At 32.0% G+C, this 22,135-nt stretch overlaps 1 protein-coding gene across 2 annotated transcripts; it reads right to left on the bottom strand.

Annotated features, from left to right (window-relative positions):
- Positions 1-1,224: 1,224 nt before the first annotated feature.
- LOC107614331 (zinc finger (Ran-binding) family protein) lies at positions 1,225-4,370 on the bottom strand. Of its 2 annotated transcripts, none has more exons than XM_016316574.3 (8): positions 4,143-4,370; positions 3,800-3,995; positions 2,497-2,903; positions 2,361-2,388; positions 2,119-2,192; positions 1,847-1,995; positions 1,625-1,705; positions 1,225-1,475 (listed from the first exon to the last, which is right to left on the bottom strand). In XM_016316574.3, the coding sequence occupies exons 2-8, from the start codon at positions 3,963-3,965 to the stop codon at positions 1,427-1,429; spliced, it is 954 nt and encodes a 317-aa protein (XP_016172060.1). In that variant the 5' UTR covers positions 3,966-3,995; positions 4,143-4,370; the 3' UTR covers positions 1,225-1,426. The 2 variants fall into 2 exon arrangements, with proteins under 2 accessions (XP_016172060.1, XP_016172123.1); XM_016316637.3 differs by having other exon boundaries at positions 2,497-2,875; positions 4,143-4,360.
- Between the last annotated feature and the right edge of the window lie 17,765 nt (positions 4,371-22,135).

The following is a 22,135-nucleotide window of genomic DNA, read 5'->3' as shown; positions in this document are numbered from 1 at the left end:
AATGAAAGTAATGTGATTAAGAGTAAAATTAAGAAATAAATTTATTTAGAATAAGAGTAATGTGATTAAGAGTAATTTACTTAGATGTAATTAAAAAATATTAAATAACTATTTATTGTAAAAAAATAATATTATTAAATAATAAAATTAAAATTTATTTCAAAATTAAAAATAAAGTTTAACTAAGTTAAACAGTAAAGAATTTTGATATATTAGAGACAAAAATTTATAATTTATCCTTTATTGTATATATACCATATTCTTTTTTTTTCTTTTCGCAAGTTTATGTATTAACCATTCTACAAATATTTCATAACGAGTAAAAATCTTTAAGAATAAAATAAAAAAAAAATTATTATACATGTATAATGAAATAGATGAAGATTAAACCCACATTCTCTCTTTTTTGTAATTTTAATATGAAATTTATTATGATTTTGTTACTTTTAATTTTAATATAAATTTAATTTTGTATTTTCTATTTTATTAGTATGTTTATAAAATATGAAATAATTAAATATTGTGTTCGATTGAAAAATTTTGATTTGTTACATTACTGCTAGGGTCGAATAAGTGCAAGTGTGGAACTTTAGGGCATACGTAAAATTAGAATCGAAAGATTCTCAACTTTCGGATAAGACATATTTGAATTTTAGAGAGAATTTAAACCTGCAAATAAAATTAGAACATAATCTAAATTCTACCCTACCCTATCCATTTTTAGCCCTAAAGTTGATCCGTGAACCCATGGACCAAAAGCGGTTTAAACAACCCATTTATTTTGCAAATTGAACTGTTCTGGTCTCTTAATATTTAACTCAGGTTTCGGCCTGTGTACCCACCTCTAACTGCTCTCTGCTCTGCAGGGTTCAAGGATTTGACTGCGTTTGGATTCTAGACAAAATTGCAGAGATAAAGCGACAAGGAGACAGCGACACAGATTTTCTATCTTTAGGACACAAATTGTAAATTGTGTATATGTTCATGTCTTTATCTCTACGACCAAATGATTCCTACTATCATTGCATACCTATATCAAAGACAATATCCGAATGAAAGATTCATGTATATCAGTTGCTGTAAATATTTTCCCAGTCGTATATATTAAGGCCGAGGGCAAAATGAACTCAAGCAAGTCACATACTAGTGAACCCAAACATATTAATATAATAACCGAATTTAAGAGAAACAAAGAACTGATATATGAGGGATAGGCAAATGGAATAATAATCAAAAGTCAAAACTAATCCAATTCTTTTAATAAAAAACTTGAAAGATACAATGCCACCAACCATTCATCTCTTGTGCAAATATAAACGGTATTCTGGAATATCATCCTTTTGCTCACAAAAATACACACTAGAAAATCAAGACAAAATTCCTTATAATTAATGCAAGCAACAATAATTAAGAAATGAAATCAATATTACAATGCATTGCTGGGTTGCGTGGGTGAAACTCTCTGAGTTTTACACCTGTAAATGATGAGAATTGATAATTCAGAGAAGTGTGTTAATGGGAAATAAGAACGTGTTAGACGGTGGCTTACATGATCTTATCTTTAATCAGAGTGTATTCAAGTTCCTACCTCTTCAAATCTAAAAATAATAGCAGAGTAATTCACCTGTTACACTGTAATCTGGAAGCATAATTATGGTTGTTGCAATTTGTGCACATCCAATCTCCGCTACGCCATTGCTTTGCTCTGTTAATTCAAACAGATAAAAGTAATTAAGTAATAATGCTAGGAGTAGGAGTGTATAATATCATCATTTAAGAGTTGACAAACACAAAAAAAATGTCTTCAATATTATATTGAGCTTATGTGAGAGTCAGAGGAAATTACCCTTTTCCAAGGAGTGCAGGTGTAGAAACTTGAGGTGGAAATAGCGTCGGTATTGGCAACGTTGAAGCTATGCTTGAGTTTATGCTAGGAAATGACGGGAGCACTCCAGGTTTTGGATCTCCGCTTGTTCCTACTACTTGGTCATTAGTCTGCACAATAAGTGTAAAGGGAATAAGAAATTCAAAGAGAAAGAGCATTAGCTATGATGACAAACGAGATCTAAAATCACAGAAGAATTAGAAATTCAATTAAAGCCCCAAAAAAGTTCTTACAGGTCCCACGTTCAATCTCTTCTTGTCCCAGTCATCAACCAATTCTTCAGAAGCTAACCGTTTTGTCCCAAGTGCTTTGAACCAAATAAGTGTAAACAGCATGAAGTTAACATCAATCACCACAGAAAATTTCATTTTTACCAAAAATATCTCTGTAGTACTGCAATGTTCCCAGAAGGAACACCTTATGTATCTTGCACCTATAATATATACACTAACTTAAAAAAGAAAGAAAGGCATACCAGGTGGAAAAGCGTCGCATTTTTTACACTGCAAAAAGATTCAACATAGAAACATATCAAACTTAAAAAATGAATACTTCAGTGCTTGTGTAATTCTACATCATTTATAATTTATAAGTAGAATTCAAGACTCTACCTGCGAGCGCGAAGAGTAATTATGGAAGCCACAATTACAGATCCAATCCCCATTCCGCCACCCCTTTGGTACAGATAGGTTTTGACTGTTGGAATTTTCAATAGGAAGTCCAGAGCTATAATTTGCACCAAGCAGCCATAGGGGAAGTGGTTGGACACCATACTTATCTGATCCTAACATCGACCAATTGGAACCTAAGTGGAGTGACTGAGGTGGAGCACCGGCACCATTGCCAATCAATCCAATATTCAACTTTTGATCTGGTCCCCCAGGAGCCCTGGAGAAGTAATTTGGATAAGCAGGGAAAGATGCCCCGGTCATTGCAATTGCTGGCATAGCTGCTATCTCCTTTGGTTGTCCGCACTTCTTGCACCTCTCTCTTGATGCATAATTGTTGTTAGTGCAGCCTATTGATCCATAGTATAAAATCCATCCCCACAAAGCATCCAGAGGGAAAGGAAGCCAAGCATACGCACACCAACACGTCCCACGCACACCAACCCGTCCATTTCACACAAAAATACACATACAAAAGCACAAATATCTCAACCTAGTTGACAGCATGTTCTTCATCTTAAAGTTCAATACAAGATCATAAGCCAAAAATAAAACATCAAATGCAATGCTAAGCTGTTCATGATTTTGTCAACTAACGGGAAACCCTAAAATAACAAAGGAAATGCACAACTCAATTCGTGGTGTTGACTACATAAGGTTCTAAAATCACTATCCTTGAGAGAAATCAGGTTCTAAAACTAATTACATGATAAAGCTAGCCTATGTTGTAGTCAATACCCTGGATTTGGATTTTAATCTCCATTCAATTTCCAGCTTCCAGAACACTCAAATTCAAGCTTGCAAGTGTCGCCGCATAATATATGAGCCAAATTCAAAGAGCTAGTTGGTCATTAGTGAACTGAACAAGTGATGTTTAGTGACTAATTTTGCTTATTTTCATTTCATTTCTGTATCTTATCCCCACTAACAACATTGAATTCAAATATACAAACATATAGGCACAAACCGCAAAGCATGAATATCATATGAGAAATGTTAACATGACACTATGGCCAGAGACTCCCATCCACCATTGGATGGAACATGCGCTCCATACATCCAATCCAACAGTCGATGAGAGTATGTGGCGACGGTGCCCCTCAATTGTTAGATTCAAAAAACATTACTCAACCCACTATCTCAGTTCTGTTCAGTATCCAATCAATTTGTAAAATCTCTCCACATTCAAAAACAATTAGTAAAGCAAACAGAGATAAAATTGACAAGAGAGGATAGGAGGTCTAACCAGTGCAGATCCAATCACCAATTCGAGGTAGCCACTTGGAATCAGAAGGGGTTTTGGTATCGACAAGGATCCGTGGCTGCTTGCAACGGTTACAGAATGATCTGAATGCGTAGTTTCTGTTGTTGCAGCTGCTACAATCCCAATCCCCATCTCTCCCTTCTCCCATTCTCCTTCTTCTCTCAATCCTCAACTGCCTCTGCAATAATCCACATTATCATATAGACGTAGTAATGTAATTACAATGATAATCGTAATAAACAGTTAGGTGAAGAATGAAATGCATATGTTGTGTAAAATAAACGAGAAAGAGAAAGCTGAAAGCACCGTTTTTTTTCCCTCTTACCTATTGGCAGATAGAGTGAAGATGGAAGAAGGCGATGGAACGGGATGAGATGAGATTGTGAAAAATGAGAAAGGATTGAATGAATGAGATGGTGATGGGAGTGATGAAAGTGGAGGGTGAGATTGAGAAGAATCAGAGAGTGAACTGAAAACCCTAGTACGAGCGAAGCGTCTTCTAAGAACAACACTGGTGCATAGTTTCAGCTTCCATTGTGTATCTCTCTCTTTCTAATAATATAAGTTTAATTTTAAACTAAAACAAAAACTTTTTTTTTTTTCAAAAGATAATAGTGATATTTTATAAAATAGAAAAAAAATATAATGTCTAAAAGTCAAGACAAAAAAAATAAAAAATGAGAATTTATAAATATGCATGAACATATTGAAATTGTAAGAAAAAATAATATGAAAAAGTAGATATAGAAGAGACTTTAGAACACGATGCTTAAAGTAAAATAAATAGTTTCTCATTCAACTTAAGCCATGTTGCTAGCACTTTTTCGGAGACTTCTAGACATATTCAAAGACTCGTTGACACCTCTTTTTCTAAATATTCCAAACTATAATTAAAACCAGTCGAACTTTTAGAGGACTTATTTCTTAAAGTCCAGTTTGTAACACTGAATCCCTTCACCAATCGAACAACAAAGAACATCTATGATATATCGTTTGGAATGAGATAAGCTAAATAACTCTTCTTCCACACTAGATTAGCGTCTCCACAAAAAAAATAGATAGTGCTTGAGTGATTATAGAGTTGACTTGCAGATTGGACAAGTTGCCTGAGCGATGGAAACCGCTGGTGGATGAGAAATTAAACAGAAAACTTACTATGGAAGATTTTTTACGCAAAGAACAAAATCTTGTGAGCGATTTTCAGCTTCCATAAATGGCTCCAACTGACATCTGTTGCATGAAATTTGGACACAATTTAATGGAGGTATGGTAAAATTGGTAAGCAATCCTGTACCTTAATGTAACATCATATGTTTTTACTCTATTCATTACCCATTGAATTGTGTCTTCACTTTCTCCTGAGGTTATGTAGAGAATTCGCTAAGCAATTTCTGGAGGGAAAGGATTTGAGATTAATACTTAGTTCCACTATTTATTTGACAAAAATAGGTCTTTCACCCATAACAAATGATAACTATCTGATAATAGTGCCACATATGGTGGAACAGTGAAGGAGTAAGGAGGAGGGAGTCATGGTTCACCGAAGATTCAGATATCACTAGAACTTACTTTTCAACTAATGTATTTTTCTACAACTCGTCTTCCTTCAAGAATACTTTGCCAACCCCAAGAAGATAAAGTTCCTACTTCTACTATAAGAATAGAATTAAATCTAAAGTATTTACCATTAAGTATTCTAGAAAGAATAGAGTTAACTTGAGTCACGATTTTTCATTACTGTTTATCCAAAAGAGCCAGGTTTTGAGTCCTGAGATCTTTAAAACTAAGTCTGCCTTCTTTCTTAGGCCTACTAATCTTATCCCAACTAATCCACACCATTCGTCTTTCAGAACATTTCTTCTCCCATCAGAACTGGGTTAAAATACTATGAATTTCATTTAGCAAGCTGTCCAAAAGTTTAAAATATGATAATGTGTATATTGGTATGGCTTCACCACCTGTTCAGAATAATACATGTCTTTCTCCATTAGATAACAAAAACATTTTCTATCCTTGTGTCCATTTGAGAAACTTATATTTGATTGAATAGAAGGTTGCTTTCTTAGAGCGGTTAATAAGAGAAAGTAGACCCAAATATTTATCCTGTGCACCTATGTGAAAAATATTCAATTGGGTTGCTAGGGAGGTTCTAATCAACTCTAGAATGTTATTACTGAAGAATATGGCCAATTTATTAAGATTAAATCTTAGCCCACTGAAGGTTTCATAAGATTCCAATAATTTTAGAATAGAGGCATAATTATTTTTTGAAGCTTTAGCGAATAGAATGGAATCATCAGCGAATAACAAGTGATTTATAGTAGAGTATATTCTATTTATCTGAATTTTTTAAATGAGACTATTTTGCTTTGTTTTGTACAGTAAGAAGGAAAGTCTTTGTGCACATAATAAGAAAAGAAAAGAGGATAGAGGGTCAGCCTCTATTTGGTTTAAAAAAATCATAGGGTTAACCGTCCACAACAATAGAGTAAAAAATAGTTGTCAACAATTCACAAATTCAGTCAATGAATCTCAATTCAAAACCCAACTTCTCCATAATAAACCATAGGAAATGCCACTCTACTCTGTCGTAAACTTTACTCATATCAAACTTGAGTGTCATTTCATATTTCAAGCCTCAATTTTTTTGTTTAAGATAGTGCATACATTCGTGTGCTATAAGAATGTTATCAGAAATAAGTTTATTTAAGAATGCACTTTGAATAGGGTTAATTACCTTGTTCGTACACCCTTAGAGTTTGTGGACCAGTACCTTTGAAATGATTTTGTAGACAACAGAGGATAAACTGATGGAATTTATCTGAGTCATATCACTCACATTTAAAATTTTTGGCACTAGACATATATTTATGTATTTAAAACTTTTTAAAATTCTACCTCCAGCAAAGAAACTCCTCACAGTTCAAAACACGTCTTCTCCACTATATCCCAGTAGAATTGGAAGAATTTAGCCGTTATACTGTCCTCTCCTGGTGCACTCCAAGGGTGAATACTAAAATTCTAAAAATAGCTCTTTTTACCTCCTCCATAGAAACATGTCTTCTGAGCCTATGATTCATGTTATCTGTAATCTTAGACTCAAAGTTTGTGAAAAAAGGCCAGGATCCGCCTGCTTAGAAGATGTAAAAATATTCTTAAAGTAGTTCTTAGCCACCTTAACAATATCAGCATTGGTTATTGCCATATCCCCTTTATCCTTCTGCAGATGCCATATTTTATTTCTTCTAATTCTAGATTTAAATTTTTGACGGAAGAAGTTTGAATTTTGGTCTCCTTCCTTCAGTCATTTAATTCTAGATTTGTCTTTTTAATAAAATTTTTCGTCCAAATATGCTTTTTTAAGCCGTTGTTTAAGCTCAAGTAATCCAGTGTCTCCCATGATGTCTGATGTCTGCTTTTGTTCTAGAAGGGAAGTAACTTCTACAATCTTCTTTTTAGAATTAGTAGAATTGTTCTTTACCTGAGAACCAATCGGTGTCTAACCAATTTAAACTTTAGAAATAATCTGAACATGCTGAACATTCAATATCTGAGTCCCAGACCCCACTGATGAAGTTACGAATTTATTCTTCACCAAACCAGCAGGATTGAAATTTGAATCTCCTCTTTGATCTCTCTAATTGGTAGTTAGTGTTCAAAAAGAGGGGAGCGTGATCAGAATCTGTCTCTGATAGTTTAAAGACCGTGGGATGAGAGTATAATTAGGACCAAGATTCATCAACAAGCATTCTGTCAAGCCTTTCCTAAATTAGTTCACTTTTCTTGCGTCTATTACTCCAAGTAAATGGTCTACCCACCATTCTCAAATCAATCAATGAGTTATCTCCAATAAAGTAATTAAAGGCAGCAATGGAAGAATGAGATTTAGGATTACTACCAAGTTTTTCAACTTGATCAATAATAAAATTGAAATCACCAACAATAACTTATTTAACTTGGATTTAGGAGAGCACCAAAGATATTTCTTAAAATTGGGATAGCCAAAAATATTCTCATTGCAGTTTAAATAAATGCCTACAAAGTTCTATTCAATGTTGAGAGGGACATCTTTTATCAAGGCAGCACTCAGAACAACTGAAAATCTGAACAAAGTCATCCTTCCATGCCAACGCAAGTCCATCCGCATTATTAGAAGGATCAACAATTTGCCAATTATAATTGCCACAAGCCCTGAATTTTTCTTCTACCTGTCGAGATTATTTTTTGTTTCACAAAGAAAAATCAATTCGGGAGAGTAGGATTGAACAATTCCTTTAAGGTTGTGAACTACTACATGTCTCCTCAAACCCCGACAATTTCACAATAACATTCTCATGGGTCTCGGGATGTCATTGACCGGCTGGCACCCTCCACCTTCTAATCAGCAATTAGCTTTTATTCAACACATATCTTCTTGGCCACAAGTTCTATACATGCTTCCAGTCTCTTAGGTAGCGTTTGTTTTGAGGTACTGAGACAGAGACTGAGAGACTAAGACTCAGTATCGTGTTTGTTAGTTCAGAAATTGGTACTAAAATTTATGTCTCTGTATCTAAAATTTTAGTATTTCAGTACCTCCAAAAAGTAGGAACACAGGGACTGAAATTTTTAGAGATGGAGACTGAAACTTTAATAACATTTTATACCTAAAATACTTTCATTTCAATTAATTAATTCCAATTTTACCCTTTGTGCAAATTAAATTAGAGTTTCATTCTTGTTTCGATTTCTGTCTCCCATTTTATACCAAATAGAATACTGAGATTTATTTCAATCCCTGTCTCTTAGTCTCTGTCTCTCAGTCTCAGTCTTTCTGTCTCTGTCTCTCCACCAAACGCTACCTTAGAGAATAGAATGAGAGAAAGATAAAAAGGATTAAAAAAGTAAAAAAAGAAAAAAATTGTAAGGAATAGATTCAGATGAAAAAATAATTTGAAAGAATAAGAAGAGAATTAAAGAATTAAGGTTAAAAGGAAAGAAACAAAAACATCCTTGGAGGCATAGCAAAATTCCTGACAAAGCAATTTGAAAGACTACACTTCAGTTCATAAAACAAAATTAAACTTATTATAAGAATGAATATAATTTTGATGTATAGTTAGTGTAAATAGTTTTATGCATATCACTTTTCATATTAACTACATAATGATCATTAAAAAAAAAAACAGATATGATTGTATAATTGTATAAGTGCATCAATATTAAACTCTTACAAAAATATATGATAAGCTCTACTTTGCTTTTGTTGACAGAAAAGATTGACATATCAAATAAAAATGTATATGGATTAAACCTCTAAAATAGTTCTCAAGATCAAAATATTCTATGTATATTTAAAATTAATTATCTAGCATAAAATATTTTATATCGTTATTTAATTATATATTTAAAAAAAATTATTCACACAAAAATATAAAAAATAATTATTTTTATTGATATATTATAACTTAATTAGATGTATATAAAATTATTTTATATCAATAATATAACAAAATTAAATTCTTAAGTTATTACATATTTGTGTATATCTATATATGTTAATTTACAAATTTTTTTAATTAAGTAATTAATTTTCAAATATAATCAAACATATCATAATAAAATAATCAAAATATAATACGTAATAATTAAATTTGTTTAGAGTAATATAAAAAAATTATAAGAGGTCAACTATAGATGAGATTCGTATGCGAGCAATGGTAAAGGAGCATCTAGATGAGATTTGTGAGAGAATTTTAGCACCACAATGTTTGTCATTGGAAGTGGTGTCATTGTCGAAGTAATAGACTATTGAGCGAATGGAGGTGGTGGAAGAATCTACTCTGATAAAGCATCCAGATGACTTCCTGGTGACGAGAGTGGCGTAGCAGAAAGAGCCACGTAGTTAGAGTTAAAGATCTTGATGAACGATTGATCCTGTGCACCCATTACCTGTGACGTCTCAGAGATAGTCAGAGTAAAAAAGTCCCAAGGGTATCAGTAGACACCATCCCTCTATCCCGACTATAAGGCCATTGGTGACACCTTTGCCTGTCGTTATATCTGCAAAAAGCATACCAGCAAACACATATGTCACAAAAATAATATAATAGCAAAAATATATCACAACCTACAACTCAGATTCTACTTAAAAAACACCTTAAAAGAAATACTAATGCTTGTAGAGAGTTGGAACTAGTTCAGCTTCAAAAAGTCAAGTAGAAAGAGTTTTTTAAATCTAAACCTCCTCTAACAAAATTAGTTGGAATTAGTTCAAACTCAAAAATTACTTAACATACAAGAAGTCAAGTAGGAAGAGCTACATTATGGAGTATATCAAAATTAAATTTAAATTTGATTCTGATTAGACTTCTTATCTTTAGTAATTTAAATCAAATTTGAACTAATTTATGAACTTTAAATCCGATTTAAATTTTGCATTTCATGACTATTATTCATTCAATACCAAAAAGATTTTTGTTTTTAATTTCACCATTCAATTATATTTAGGTGTTTTAGAAATTTTGACCGAATTTCATTTATAATTAGAAGCCTCCTCCAAATTTAATTTTCATTTTTTTAACAAACTAAACAAGTGTTTTAACGAAAATTTGGCTTAATTTTCTCTTAATTAAGATACCTCAACCAAAAGATTTTGTTAAAATTTCACATAGGAAACAGTTGCAAGCATTAATTAAAACAAGCAGACATTTAAATTTAATCAATTTTTAGTTGTTTTTGTGCGCAACCCTTTATTGTTCCGCAATTTTTCAACAAACAAATATTTCGAGAAGGTGCCAACAAGGCAACCTTCTCCCACTTCTGTCGAAAAAAACTGTTGGAGGGAACTGCCAGAGATGACGTTAAAGGAGAGACGAGAGAGTTAGAGAGAGTGTGAGAGATGGGAGAGTGAGAAGAGAGAGTGTGTAATTCGAAATGAAGGAAGAGAAGATTTTCGGTTCGAATTTAGGATAAAATTACTGTCGATAACGAATCAACAAGTGACCAAAATATAGCGTTGCACTAATTAAGTTTACTATCGGAAAAATCCAACCCTAAATCACAGTAATCATCGCGCCAATTTTTTTTTCAATTATTACTTGCGAATTTATTGTCGAAAAATTGAATCCGCCAATAAATACGTCACAAATTTATGACGCTGAATCCAACGATAAATTCAACATTTTTCTTATAATAAATATCTCAAAATACAATATTTTTATTTATACTTCATCTCCCCACATAATTTTATATCTCGTTGTGCTCTTTTAGTGTCACATACTTCCTAATTAATTCTTTGTTATCGAAGGGCTCATAATTATTAGCTAAACAATGTCCCAATCCTATTAACTAGAAGAACGAGGCCAGGGCATAAGAATTTAGATAGAAAATTTCAAGAATAAAGACTATAGATAGCACATGTCATTTGTCACTACCATTGCAAGTATTACACACTAGAGCCTTTAATTTTATTGGCTATTCCACATTAAGAAAATAACAATGCTAGAGAACTAAAAGAGTATTAGCCAAAAATCAGCTAAAATATCTTTGGATAAATCTAAAATTTCTACGAGTTAATATATATGATATTTCTTCTGCTAAGTATCAAAATGTTTCTTTTTTATACTAAATGAATGTTCTTTTATATATTTTTCGAATTTTTTTTTGTATTGCAAATGTGAATGTCTTTATTTCTTTAAGAATTTCATATTTTTTTTAAAATTTTATAGATATTTAATTATTTTTGCTAAAAATATAACTGGGTATTTCTTTTGTTAAGTATTACAATGTTTTTTTTTTCATATTAAATGAATGTTTTTTTTATATTTCTGTAATTGTGTAGTTTGCAGTCTCTTTAATCATCAAAACGGCACCTAATATCCCAAAACGCAGAGAACAACCGTGTCTAAGGTGGGATTCAAACTCACCTCCCATGAGATTTTAATTATATGACATTTGATACCTTTCAATTTTTGTAAAATGTGACACTGACATCCCTTATAAACACGACACTAACTGCCGCTCATGATTTGTATCATTGACAAATCTAGGGATTTCATTTATAGTTTATTATCTGAAGTCAGTGTAATCTACCTTTAGTTTTTTGGGTAATATCTAAGGTGTATCCATCATGTGAGAAAAAGTCAAGAGCTAAGAAGAGTTCATCAACTAGAAGGATACCAAGAAAAACCCTAAATGAATCCAATAAAATTGATTCATATCGAACTGGCATTTTTGAAAACATTGTTTGTGGCTGATATAACGGGCATTGTTTGATCCATGGAAGATGAAACTAATGGGAACTCCTCTCTTTAATCCTCCGTCGCCTCCTCCCTCCACGCCCGCCACCGCCTCCAAGGCTTCTCCGGCTGTTCCCCCCCTCGAAATCGCCGCCGCCTTAGGGATTGAGCTCAAGTTCAACTCCAACTGCAACAGCGGCTCCGATAACACATCTGATTTACAAAAGGAAAGCGGTTTTTGTCGACGGTGGCGAATTCGACGTGCCAGATGTCGGTGATAGAAGAGGAGTGGGTCGCGGTGGGGGAGGCAGAGGGCTTGACGGTGAGAGAGAGAGGTTTGTGTATGTGATTGTTGGAAGTGGGTAGGTTAATGTGAGAGAGAAGAGGAAGGTTTTTATAGATTTTAATTAGGTTTACTTAAAAAACTTTAAATTTTTTAAATTTTGAATTTAAAAAATTTAAAATTATTATTAATATAAATTAATATAGTTTTGTTTAGTTTTTAGCTGGTAACCTCTTGGTTCCATATACTTTTCCTTAAAAAAAATTGTTTCCGTATTTATTATTTTGCATTCAAGTTAATATTAATTAACCCTTACTTTTTTAAATAAAAAGTATTTTTTTTAATCTTCTTCAAAACAATAACCACCTTAATTATATTTTGAATAAGAAAATTTAAATTTATATTTTAATAATTAAATAACAAATAAAATATATATATATATATATATATATATATATATATTTTTGTGAATTATACATGTTGTGTAGGAGAAACCAGCCATAACAAACAATGACATTCCATTGAAATATAAACATATATATCTTCACAAAACATTATAAATTTATAATTATTTATTGGAAACCAAAGCCGCATACATCATTCAAGCCAAAAGCCAACAACTTATGAAGTATGTACATTTTGTTAAATTATCATATCTGCGTGTCGAATTTTGAATACGATATTTACTGACATTTGTTTGATATGCGTATTTGTTGTGTCTAAATGTATTTTGATAAAAAATAAAAAAATTTTTTGATATACTTAGACACACGTAAATACTATTATGTGTCAACGTGTCCAATCTTATTCTTAACATATATTTTTGAAATAAATTTAGAGATAGTATATATTATGATTTATTAAAACAATAAAATATTTTAAATACTTGATATAATTAAAATAAGACATTAAAAATAATTAAAAAATTAATTTATATTTTAATATCAATAAAATATCAAAATATCATTATAATTTATCTAAAAAATACTTTATATTTTATATGTATATTCTCATATCTTATAAAAATTTAAAATTCGCGTGTCAACGTGTTCTTGTTTGTGTCGGTGTCCGTGCATCATAACCGATAACACAAACTTCTTTTTCATTTACAATAATTTGGACGTCATAAAAATTAAAAAAAAAATGAAATCACCTCTAAATATTGACACGAATACAAAACTTATATATCTAAAATATTATATGATTGGGTCAATTTTTAATATGTTTAGATTCTAAATAAAAATAGGTTTTGTTGTTTAAGAGGATTGATGAGTTATATTACACCGAATAAATTAAAGCAAAAACCAATAAAAAGGCTAGCCATAAGAATTTGTTTTTCTTCGAAACAATACAGCTGTAATGGCTTCTGTTAATATAATAATAATTAAAAAGGGAAAAAAAAATGCAACTAATACTGTATTGTCAAGAACACGAAAAGTCATTATACGATGTTCAATAATTATGAAATTCAATTAGAATTTAACGGAATGCTCGTTAGAAGAACTTATTGTAAAAAAATGAATTTAAGGTTTAATAACTATACTTTTTTTTTTTTTCAATAAAAATTTTCTCTAAGTTTTTACATTTTTAACAAGTGCTCTAACTTCGTTACTAAAAAAAATTTATATATAAACTCAAAATAGAAAAAACATTAATTCTATTACATTAAAAAAAATTAATCTTTTACATAAAGTAATTTACTACTTCTGTACAAAAGCCATTCATTATTGAATTGGGATCTTCTAAGTTGTGATCCCTTTAAAATAAGAACGATCATCATCACTCTTAAATAATTTAATCAATTATGTACATATAAACTATACACTAACAACGTCTCTTTCATTCACAATTCACAAACATATATAGCAAATAATAAACCTACATATTAAGAAACTATATATAATTTTTTTATTTGAAAAATATCTAACCTCCTGCCAATGCCGTTTCCTGTTCAGGGGTCCATCATGGCATAAATGGATACTACATATATAAAATAATATGGCCTATTTCATAATTTTATTTTAAAAAATAAAATAATTTTGGTAACTATTCACATAAAAATGATTAAGTAATAATATTTATGTAAAGATCGATTATAACTAAAAATAATTAAATAATTTAATATATTTAATTAAATTATTTAACATAATATATATTTTTATATATCTTAAATTTTTAATTATTATCTAAAAAAATTATTCTAATTATTTTTATATATTTTTTATTATAATTTTTATATAAAATAGACCACTTATTTATTATTTTTTTTTATCAAAGATAGGAGACTCGAACACGCAACCTCTTAATTGAGTATGGGGAGACTATGCCATTTGAGCTATTACTCATTGGCATAAAATTTGAAAAAATAGGAGACTCGAATTCGCAACCACTTATTTAAACAAACGAATAAACTTATTACTTACTTAAGTCGGTTATCATGTAAGAAGCTATAGTAACTATAAAATAATTATTAATACGAAGTATTTTTTTAATGCATATATATACACGTAATCAGTGGTGGACCTACCTGATAGGGAAGGGGAATAATTACTCTCCTCAAATTAATAATTTATATGTATAAGTCTTTAATTTTTTAGTTGGGCCTCTTTTTAATTTTAATTTTTCTGTTATTTTAACTTATATTTTTTATGTAGGTCCTTTTTAAAAAAATTTCTAACTCTGTCCCAACACGTAATTATAACTAAACAATTATTTGAAATCGAACGAAGTAATTTATTAATTAGATAAATTACAAAAAATATATTCGAATTATGTTGATATTAAAAAAATACCGTCGAATTATATTATTGACAAAAATGTTTACAAATTATTTAAAAATATAACAAAAATATTTTTATCCTTTTCATTAACATAAAATGGCTTAATTCACAGAAGTATATTTTTGACACATTTTAAAATTATTTAAAAATATTTTTGTTGATAACAAAATTTAAAAATATTTTTATAAACAATAAAATAATTCAGGTGCATGCATTTTTTGTGGTTTATTCTTACTAATTTTTAAAGTTCCCTTCTTTATAAATACCATGGAATACCATTAATTACTACTTATTATAGCCACCATATATATATATATCAAGGGTCTTATTGAGTCACAAAAGCTTCAATCATTAGTAGCAGTGATGAAGAGCAAGTGGGGTTTGAGAATGCATCCAATAATGATAACAATGGTGGTGGTGGTGATGATGGCATATGGGTTTAAAGGTTCCAATGGGTTCAGCATGTGTAACATGAACGAAGAAGGGTTAACGGCTTGCATGCCATCAGTGAAAACCAAAAGCACAGTTAATCCATCTTCTCAGTGCTGCAAAGCTATTCAAACTGCTGATTTGGTTTGCCTTTGTTCTTACAAGAACTCCCTTCAGCTTCCTCTTCTTGGAATTGATCCTGCTCTTGCCATCGCACTTCCTTCTCGCTGCAATCTCAGGATTCCTGTTGGTTGGAATGGATGTTAATATTATTCTGTTTCGACGCGATACTTTTTCTGTTCTCAATTAATTATCATCTAAATTTTACGTTTTTAGTATGCTAAAAATTAATATATTCAGAGATATATTATATTTTCAGTATATTAAAATAGTAAAATAAAAATGACAATTGATTAAGAACAGAGTGAGTATACAATAAATTTTTGTTAAGAATACAAAAATATATAAAAAAATTGATAGAGAAAATATAAACATTTGTTTTTGTATTCTTGACAAATTCTATCAAAATGCTGTATCGTCAAATACATGTGTGATGGAAATTTTACATGGTTTAAGAAACATTTAATATATGTTCCAAAATTATTCATTTTTATTAATTAAAAATAAAGAATGAATGATTATGGATAATTTTGGAATACATGTTAAATGTGTTATATTAAATGTATGCAAGAGTATTTCTTTATGTATGTGTATATCTATGTCTGGATTTGTACTGCATTAGTGCTTAATATGTATATCAATTATCAAGGTATACGTATTTGCTGAATGTGCGCAAATAAAAAACACCTTGAACTTGAAGAGTTTAAGGTTTTCAAGAAGCTCTTAGATGATATGCCTCAATTTGTTTAAAATGTTCATGTACTTACCTTAACATTAAATATTGTTTATTAGTTTGAGATGTTTAAAAAGAGTATCTGAAAATTATATTTTTCACATACCCTTGAATCTATCGGGAAAAAAAATCACTAAGGTACGATAACATATAAGGTGAATAAAGTGAATATAATAATTTAAATAAAGTATAAATAGTCTCTTCTTCAAATGCTTCCACATTAATATATAAGAATATATTTTTACATTGTTGTTTAATTAATTATTATATACGACCAGTTCATATAACTTTCTTTTACTATCGCATAAAACCCAATTCCTATGCTCTTCTAGCTAGGCTTGCAACTGCTTGTGGCCTTCAATAATCGCCACTTTTTGTGGTATCTTGAGCGTTGTTTCAGTATTTCTTTTGTCTCCATCTTTCTTTTTTCCTGTCGCCTTGGTTGCATTTGTTTGCTACATAAAATACTAAGATAAAAATACAGAAATATTGAAATCTGATGATGAAAGATGATTATGAGTTAGCAGATGAAAAAAAATTAGGGAAGAGTGTTTTTTGTTTTTTTTTCATCAAAAAATAATATTCACATACATTCTCCTTTTCATATATTTAAGGCTCTGACTCCTCATCACTAACCCTCAATTTAATCTTTTTTAATTTCAAGTCTATTACTCTTCTCAGCTCCCTTAAACTCAAGGAATCTCTTGAAGTGATCTTGAGTTTGTTTTTGAATTTTTCAAAAACATTTAGAGACAAGAGTTTGGTACAGATATCAACAATCTGATAAAGTCTTAGGACATGTATAATATGTAATTTTTGTTGATTCACTCTATCCCAGACAAAATGAAGATTGAGCTCAAAATGTTTGGTACAACTATGTATAATTGGATTTGCAGATATTTGGACAGCACTAGTATTGTCACAGTAAATCATAGGGGTGCCATAGACAGGAATATGTAACTCATGCAGGAGATTTTTAAGTCAAATATTTTTCGTAGAAGCGTCAGCAGCACTGCAAAATTCAGCTTCTGTATTAGAACGGCTGATAGAGTGTTGCTTCCTGCTAGACCAGGCCACCAAATTTTCACCAAAATAAACACAGTACCTAGAGGTTGAGCGTCGGTCATCCACATTAGAGCCCCAGTTTGCATAAGCAAAAGCAAAAGCAAAAGTTGAAAAACGAGGAGAGGGATGAAAAATAAGACCCTGATCTGTTGTGTTGGAAAGGTATCTGAGGATACGCTTAACAACTTTTCAATGAGAGTTCAATGGTTTGTGCATGAATTGGCTGACTTTGTTGACAGCAAAACAAATATCAAGTCTAGTAAGAGTGCAATATTGCAAGGCACCTACAATAGACCTGTAATGTGTAGGGTCATCAAATGATTCAGCACCAAACTGAGATAGCTTTTCAGAAGATAACATAAGAGTTGGAACAGGTTTTGAATCATGCATGCCAGATTTTAACAACAAATCTTTGATATATTTGACTTGACATAGAAGATAAGAGCCAAATTTTAATTGAAGAGCCTCTCTACCAAGAAAGTAATTGAAGATACCAAGATATTTGAGAGTAAAAATATGATGCAGTTTAGTCATTATAGATGTTATAACTAAAAAATTGTTACCTGTGATTAGTATGTCATCTACATACACCAATATATACATACTATAAACACTAGTTTGTAAGAAAAATAGGGAAGGATTAGACCTGGTACTCTTGAAGCCGAATTGAGCAAGAGTTGAAGACAATGTAATATACCAGGCTCTAGGAGCCTGTTTTAGGCTATAGATAGCCTTATTGAGTCTGCAAACCTGAGAAGAGGGATGTAAAACAGAATCAGGAGGTTGTGTAATATATACAGTTTCATTTAGAGTGCCGTTTAAGAAAGCATTATTAAAGTCATATTGGTGAATTGTCCAAGTTTTGGAGATTGCAATAGTTAAAATAACACAAATGGTAGAGGGTTTGATAACGGGACTGAATACTTCAGTAAAATTTATACCTTCAACTTGATAATTTTCAAGGGCTACTAACCTCGCTTTGTATCTCTTCACTTCACCAGAGGCAGATCTTTTAATAGCATATACCCATTTTGTCCCAATAACCTTAATTAGACAAAAGATCAACCAGTCTCCAAGTCTGAGTGTGTTGTAAAGCATCCAATTCAGCAAGCATAGCATCTTTTCAATGTGGTAAAGTAAGAGCTTTCTTAACAGAAGAGGGTATAGTTTGAAGATGCCGAGGATCAAAATCAGATATAGAAAGTGCAAATTTAAAAACCTTTGGTCTAGAGGAGGCAGATTTGGATCTAGTTATCATAGAATGATTATTTGTAGTAGAAGAATTTGGTTTTTGAAGGGGTAAGTGAATTTCAATGCCGGAGATAGGGATTGAAGATGAAGAGGGTGGAGGTAGGGATGTCAATGGGGGCAGGGCGGGGGCGGGGATGCCTCCCTGCTCTCCATCCCCATTCCTCACAGGGCCCCATTTCTCGCGGGGACCCCATTCCCCATCTCTCTGTCTGACTAATTATTAATTTCCATAGGAAAATAGCTGAAAGTATCCATCCTATACAAAAATAGCAAGATTTTATACAAAAAGTCTAAACGACAAGATGGTGACTTCTTTCAAAATCACGCAGTAGGGGATACCACGACAAGCCAGAGCATAGAGCAGTGGACGAGGTGACGGACGCAGCAGCAGAGAGGAGAATGGACACGACAACAGAATTGTGGAAAGGAATGCCACAAAAATAAAGAACGATGCGGTGATGGTATATATATAGCATGTGAAATGACTAAAACACATATAAGAAATAAACTATTAAGGACAATTAAGTAAATTTATAAATTTTGGGGATTAGGGGGACGGGGCGGGGATCCCTGCTCGGGTCTCCGCGCTTGTCTTGGGGGAATTTTGCTCTCTGTCCCATCGCCGCGGAAAAAATTTCCGACAGTCGGATCTCCATTTGGGGTAGTCCTCGCAAGGATCCCCACGTCTCGGAGAGTTTTGCCATCCCTAGGTGGAGGGTGAGATGAATTTGGATCAAGTGGAAGAGATGGAGAAGAGGCTACTGGGTTTGAAATACAAGGATTTGTTGGTGCATCTGCAAGATGGTGAGTGTAAGAGGAAGGTACTTGTGCATGAGATGAAGAAGATCCAGAATGGTTTTCAGCAGTAAGGATGTTAGAAGAAGAATGCAGAACAGGCATAGTTAAAGTTGTATGAGAAAATTGTGCAGGAGCATGTTTAGTAGTGTGGGTATGAAATAATTCAGAATAAAGAAAAACTGTCTCATCAAATAGCATATTTCTAGAGATGATAATCTTACCAGATTGAGTTAAGCATTTGTATCCTTTATGATTTAGAACATAACCAATAAACACAAGAAGATCAGATTTGAAAGAAATTTTTTTATCATTGTATGGTCGTAAATAAAGAAAATACCACAACCAAAAATCTTGAGAAAAGAATAATCTGGAGATTTTTTATGTAAAAATTCATACGGAGATATAGCATGAGTGGTAGAAGATGGCTATGAGATAGATTGCAGACAAAAAAGCATCATCCTAATGAACAAGGGGAATAGAAGCTCTAGCTTACATAGATAATCCGATCTCAACAATGTGTCTATATTTTCTTTCAGCCCTCCCATTTTGTTGATGAGTGTAAGGGCATGAAAATCGATGTTCTATTCTACTTTTAGTGAGAAATTTTGTAAAAGAGTGGGATAAATATCTCCATCTATGATCAGATTACAAAGCCTTAATCTTAAGACCAATGTGATTTTCAATTTGAGTCTTAAATTGAACAAATACTTGAAAAACCTGAGCTTTAGTATGCAGCAAAAAAATAGAGGTATACCTAGTAAAAACATCAATAAATGAAACATAGTAGTAAAAACCATGGTGAGATAGATTTGGGGAAGGACCATACATCTGTGTAAATCATGTCAAGAGGCTTATTAAATTGAAAATCATCTTTAACAAATGGTAAGGAATGCATTTTTCCCTTACAACAAAATCTACACAAAGTATTTGTTTTTATTGAATTTGATATAAGTATCTTACATGAGTTCAAGATTTTCTTAATAACTATAGAAGAAGCATGACCAAATCTATCATGTCAAATAGAGAACGAGGAGCATTTTGCATCAAACACACGAGAATGAGTAGAAACAGATAGTGAAAAAGAAGAGGTACAATCAGAAATAGGTAAAACAGAAGGGAAAACACGAGCTGCATTGCCGGAGGGAGAAGAAAAAGTAGCACAAGTCACAGAATCAGAATTAGTTGGAAGAGAAGTAGCAATTGCAACACGATGAAATTGATATACACCATTATTAGGCACTCCTTGAAGCAGGATCTGATGAGTGCCCTGAGATTTAACCACACAATGATTAGCATGAAATTCAAAAAAATAATTGTTATTTTGAGCAAAATTTTGCACGCTTATCAAATGTTTAGACATCAGGAGCATGAATTAAATTTCTCAATAAAAAATTTTGATTTATATCAAGAGACATTAAATAACTATGACCAATGTGGGAGATACGTGTACCTGTTTCATTACCTAGCAGAACCTGATTTGGACCTGTAAATTCTGATGCAGAAAGTAAGTGTGATTGATCAGGGGTTATGTGATGTGAGACTCCCGTGTCAAGAAACCAAGAATGTTCAGAGAAATTTGAAGTAGTAGCCATAAAAGATCGTGGATTCTGAAAATTGGACGGGGTAGGAGTAGGAATAGGGGATGAATTTTGACTAGAACCAGATTGAGGAGGAAATTGTTGATCATACCGGTGAAAGCATAAAATCATAATGTGACCAAACCTACCACAAAGTTGACATTGTGGTCTTGATGAGAAAGAATTCTAAAATTGTGATCCTCTACCATAACCCCTAGCAGCTCCTTTTCCTCTTTTTGATTAAAAACCTCTACCAAAATCTCTACTAAATGATGTTTGAGTGAAATTGGATTGTATTTGTCCGAGTTCAGTTTTTTGAATCTCTCAAGCATATCTTTATGCCCAAAAAGCAAGGATTATATTTTTAAAATGGTGATATCATCAGATTTTGACAAAACAAAAGAAAGAAACAAAGAGTAATCTTTGGTTAGCCCATCAGAGATGGCATCAATGTGCTTATCGACAGTAAGTTCATGACCAATAGCAACTAAAGCATCTACTACGATATGAATTTGTTTAAGGTATTCTGTGGCAGATAATCTTGCTTTCTTAATGGTTTTAAGTTTGAGTTTTAATTGTTTTACCTGAATCTTGGAAGGGTGAGAGAAATAATCTTGAATGCGCTGCCATACTTGATAAGCAAAAGCACAATTAAGCATCTTGTTCTTGATTGACGTTTTCATGGACGAGAGTAACCAAGTCATCAAGTAATGATCTTTGGCTTTCCAGTCTTTGTATGCTGCAGATTCAGTGTTTGTTTGTCTCTTAACCTCCTTTGAAAATTTTGGAGGAATCTTTTCTGGAATTAGATGATCTTCGAGAAAATTTGCACTAATCGCATGAAGAGCCAACTGGAGTCATATTTTGTAAGAGTTCTTATCGAGTTCATCAAGAACAGGTATGGAGTGGAAGGATTTGTTGGTGGAACCGGTGGGTAATGGAATGATTTCAGCCATGAATCCGAACAAACTCTGGCGTTCCGGGAGATGATTCAGTGTTGTGGGGAAGGGCGACGACAAGTGAAGTGAGGGCACGGATAAAGGTTGGGGTTCGATGACCATGA

The sequence above is a fragment of the Arachis ipaensis genome, chromosome B1, assembly GCF_059453495.1.
Source record: "Arachis ipaensis isolate K30076 ecotype BB chromosome B1, ASM5945349v1, whole genome shotgun sequence".
Taxonomy (NCBI): Eukaryota; Viridiplantae; Streptophyta; class Magnoliopsida; order Fabales; family Fabaceae; genus Arachis; species Arachis ipaensis.
Note: the sequence above shows the minus strand (reverse complement) of the source record. Positions and strands in the feature narration are given on the sequence as shown.

What these genes read in the sequence shown, in the direction of transcription:
- LOC107614331 (XM_016316574.3), bottom strand. Translation starts at nt 3,965, where the DNA reads ATGGGAGAAGGGAGAGATGGGGATTGGGATTGTAGCAGCTGCAACAAC. An exon ending in TGGTGATTGGATCTGCACTG is followed by an intron (nt 2,904 to 3,799) that starts GTTAGACCTCCT and finishes ATGGATCAATAG; the next exon opens with GCTGCACTAACAACAATTAT. An exon ending in ATGCGACGCTTTTCCACCTG is followed by an intron (nt 2,193 to 2,360) that starts GTATGCCTTTCT and finishes TTTGGTTCAAAG; the next exon opens with CACTTGGGACAAAACGGTTA.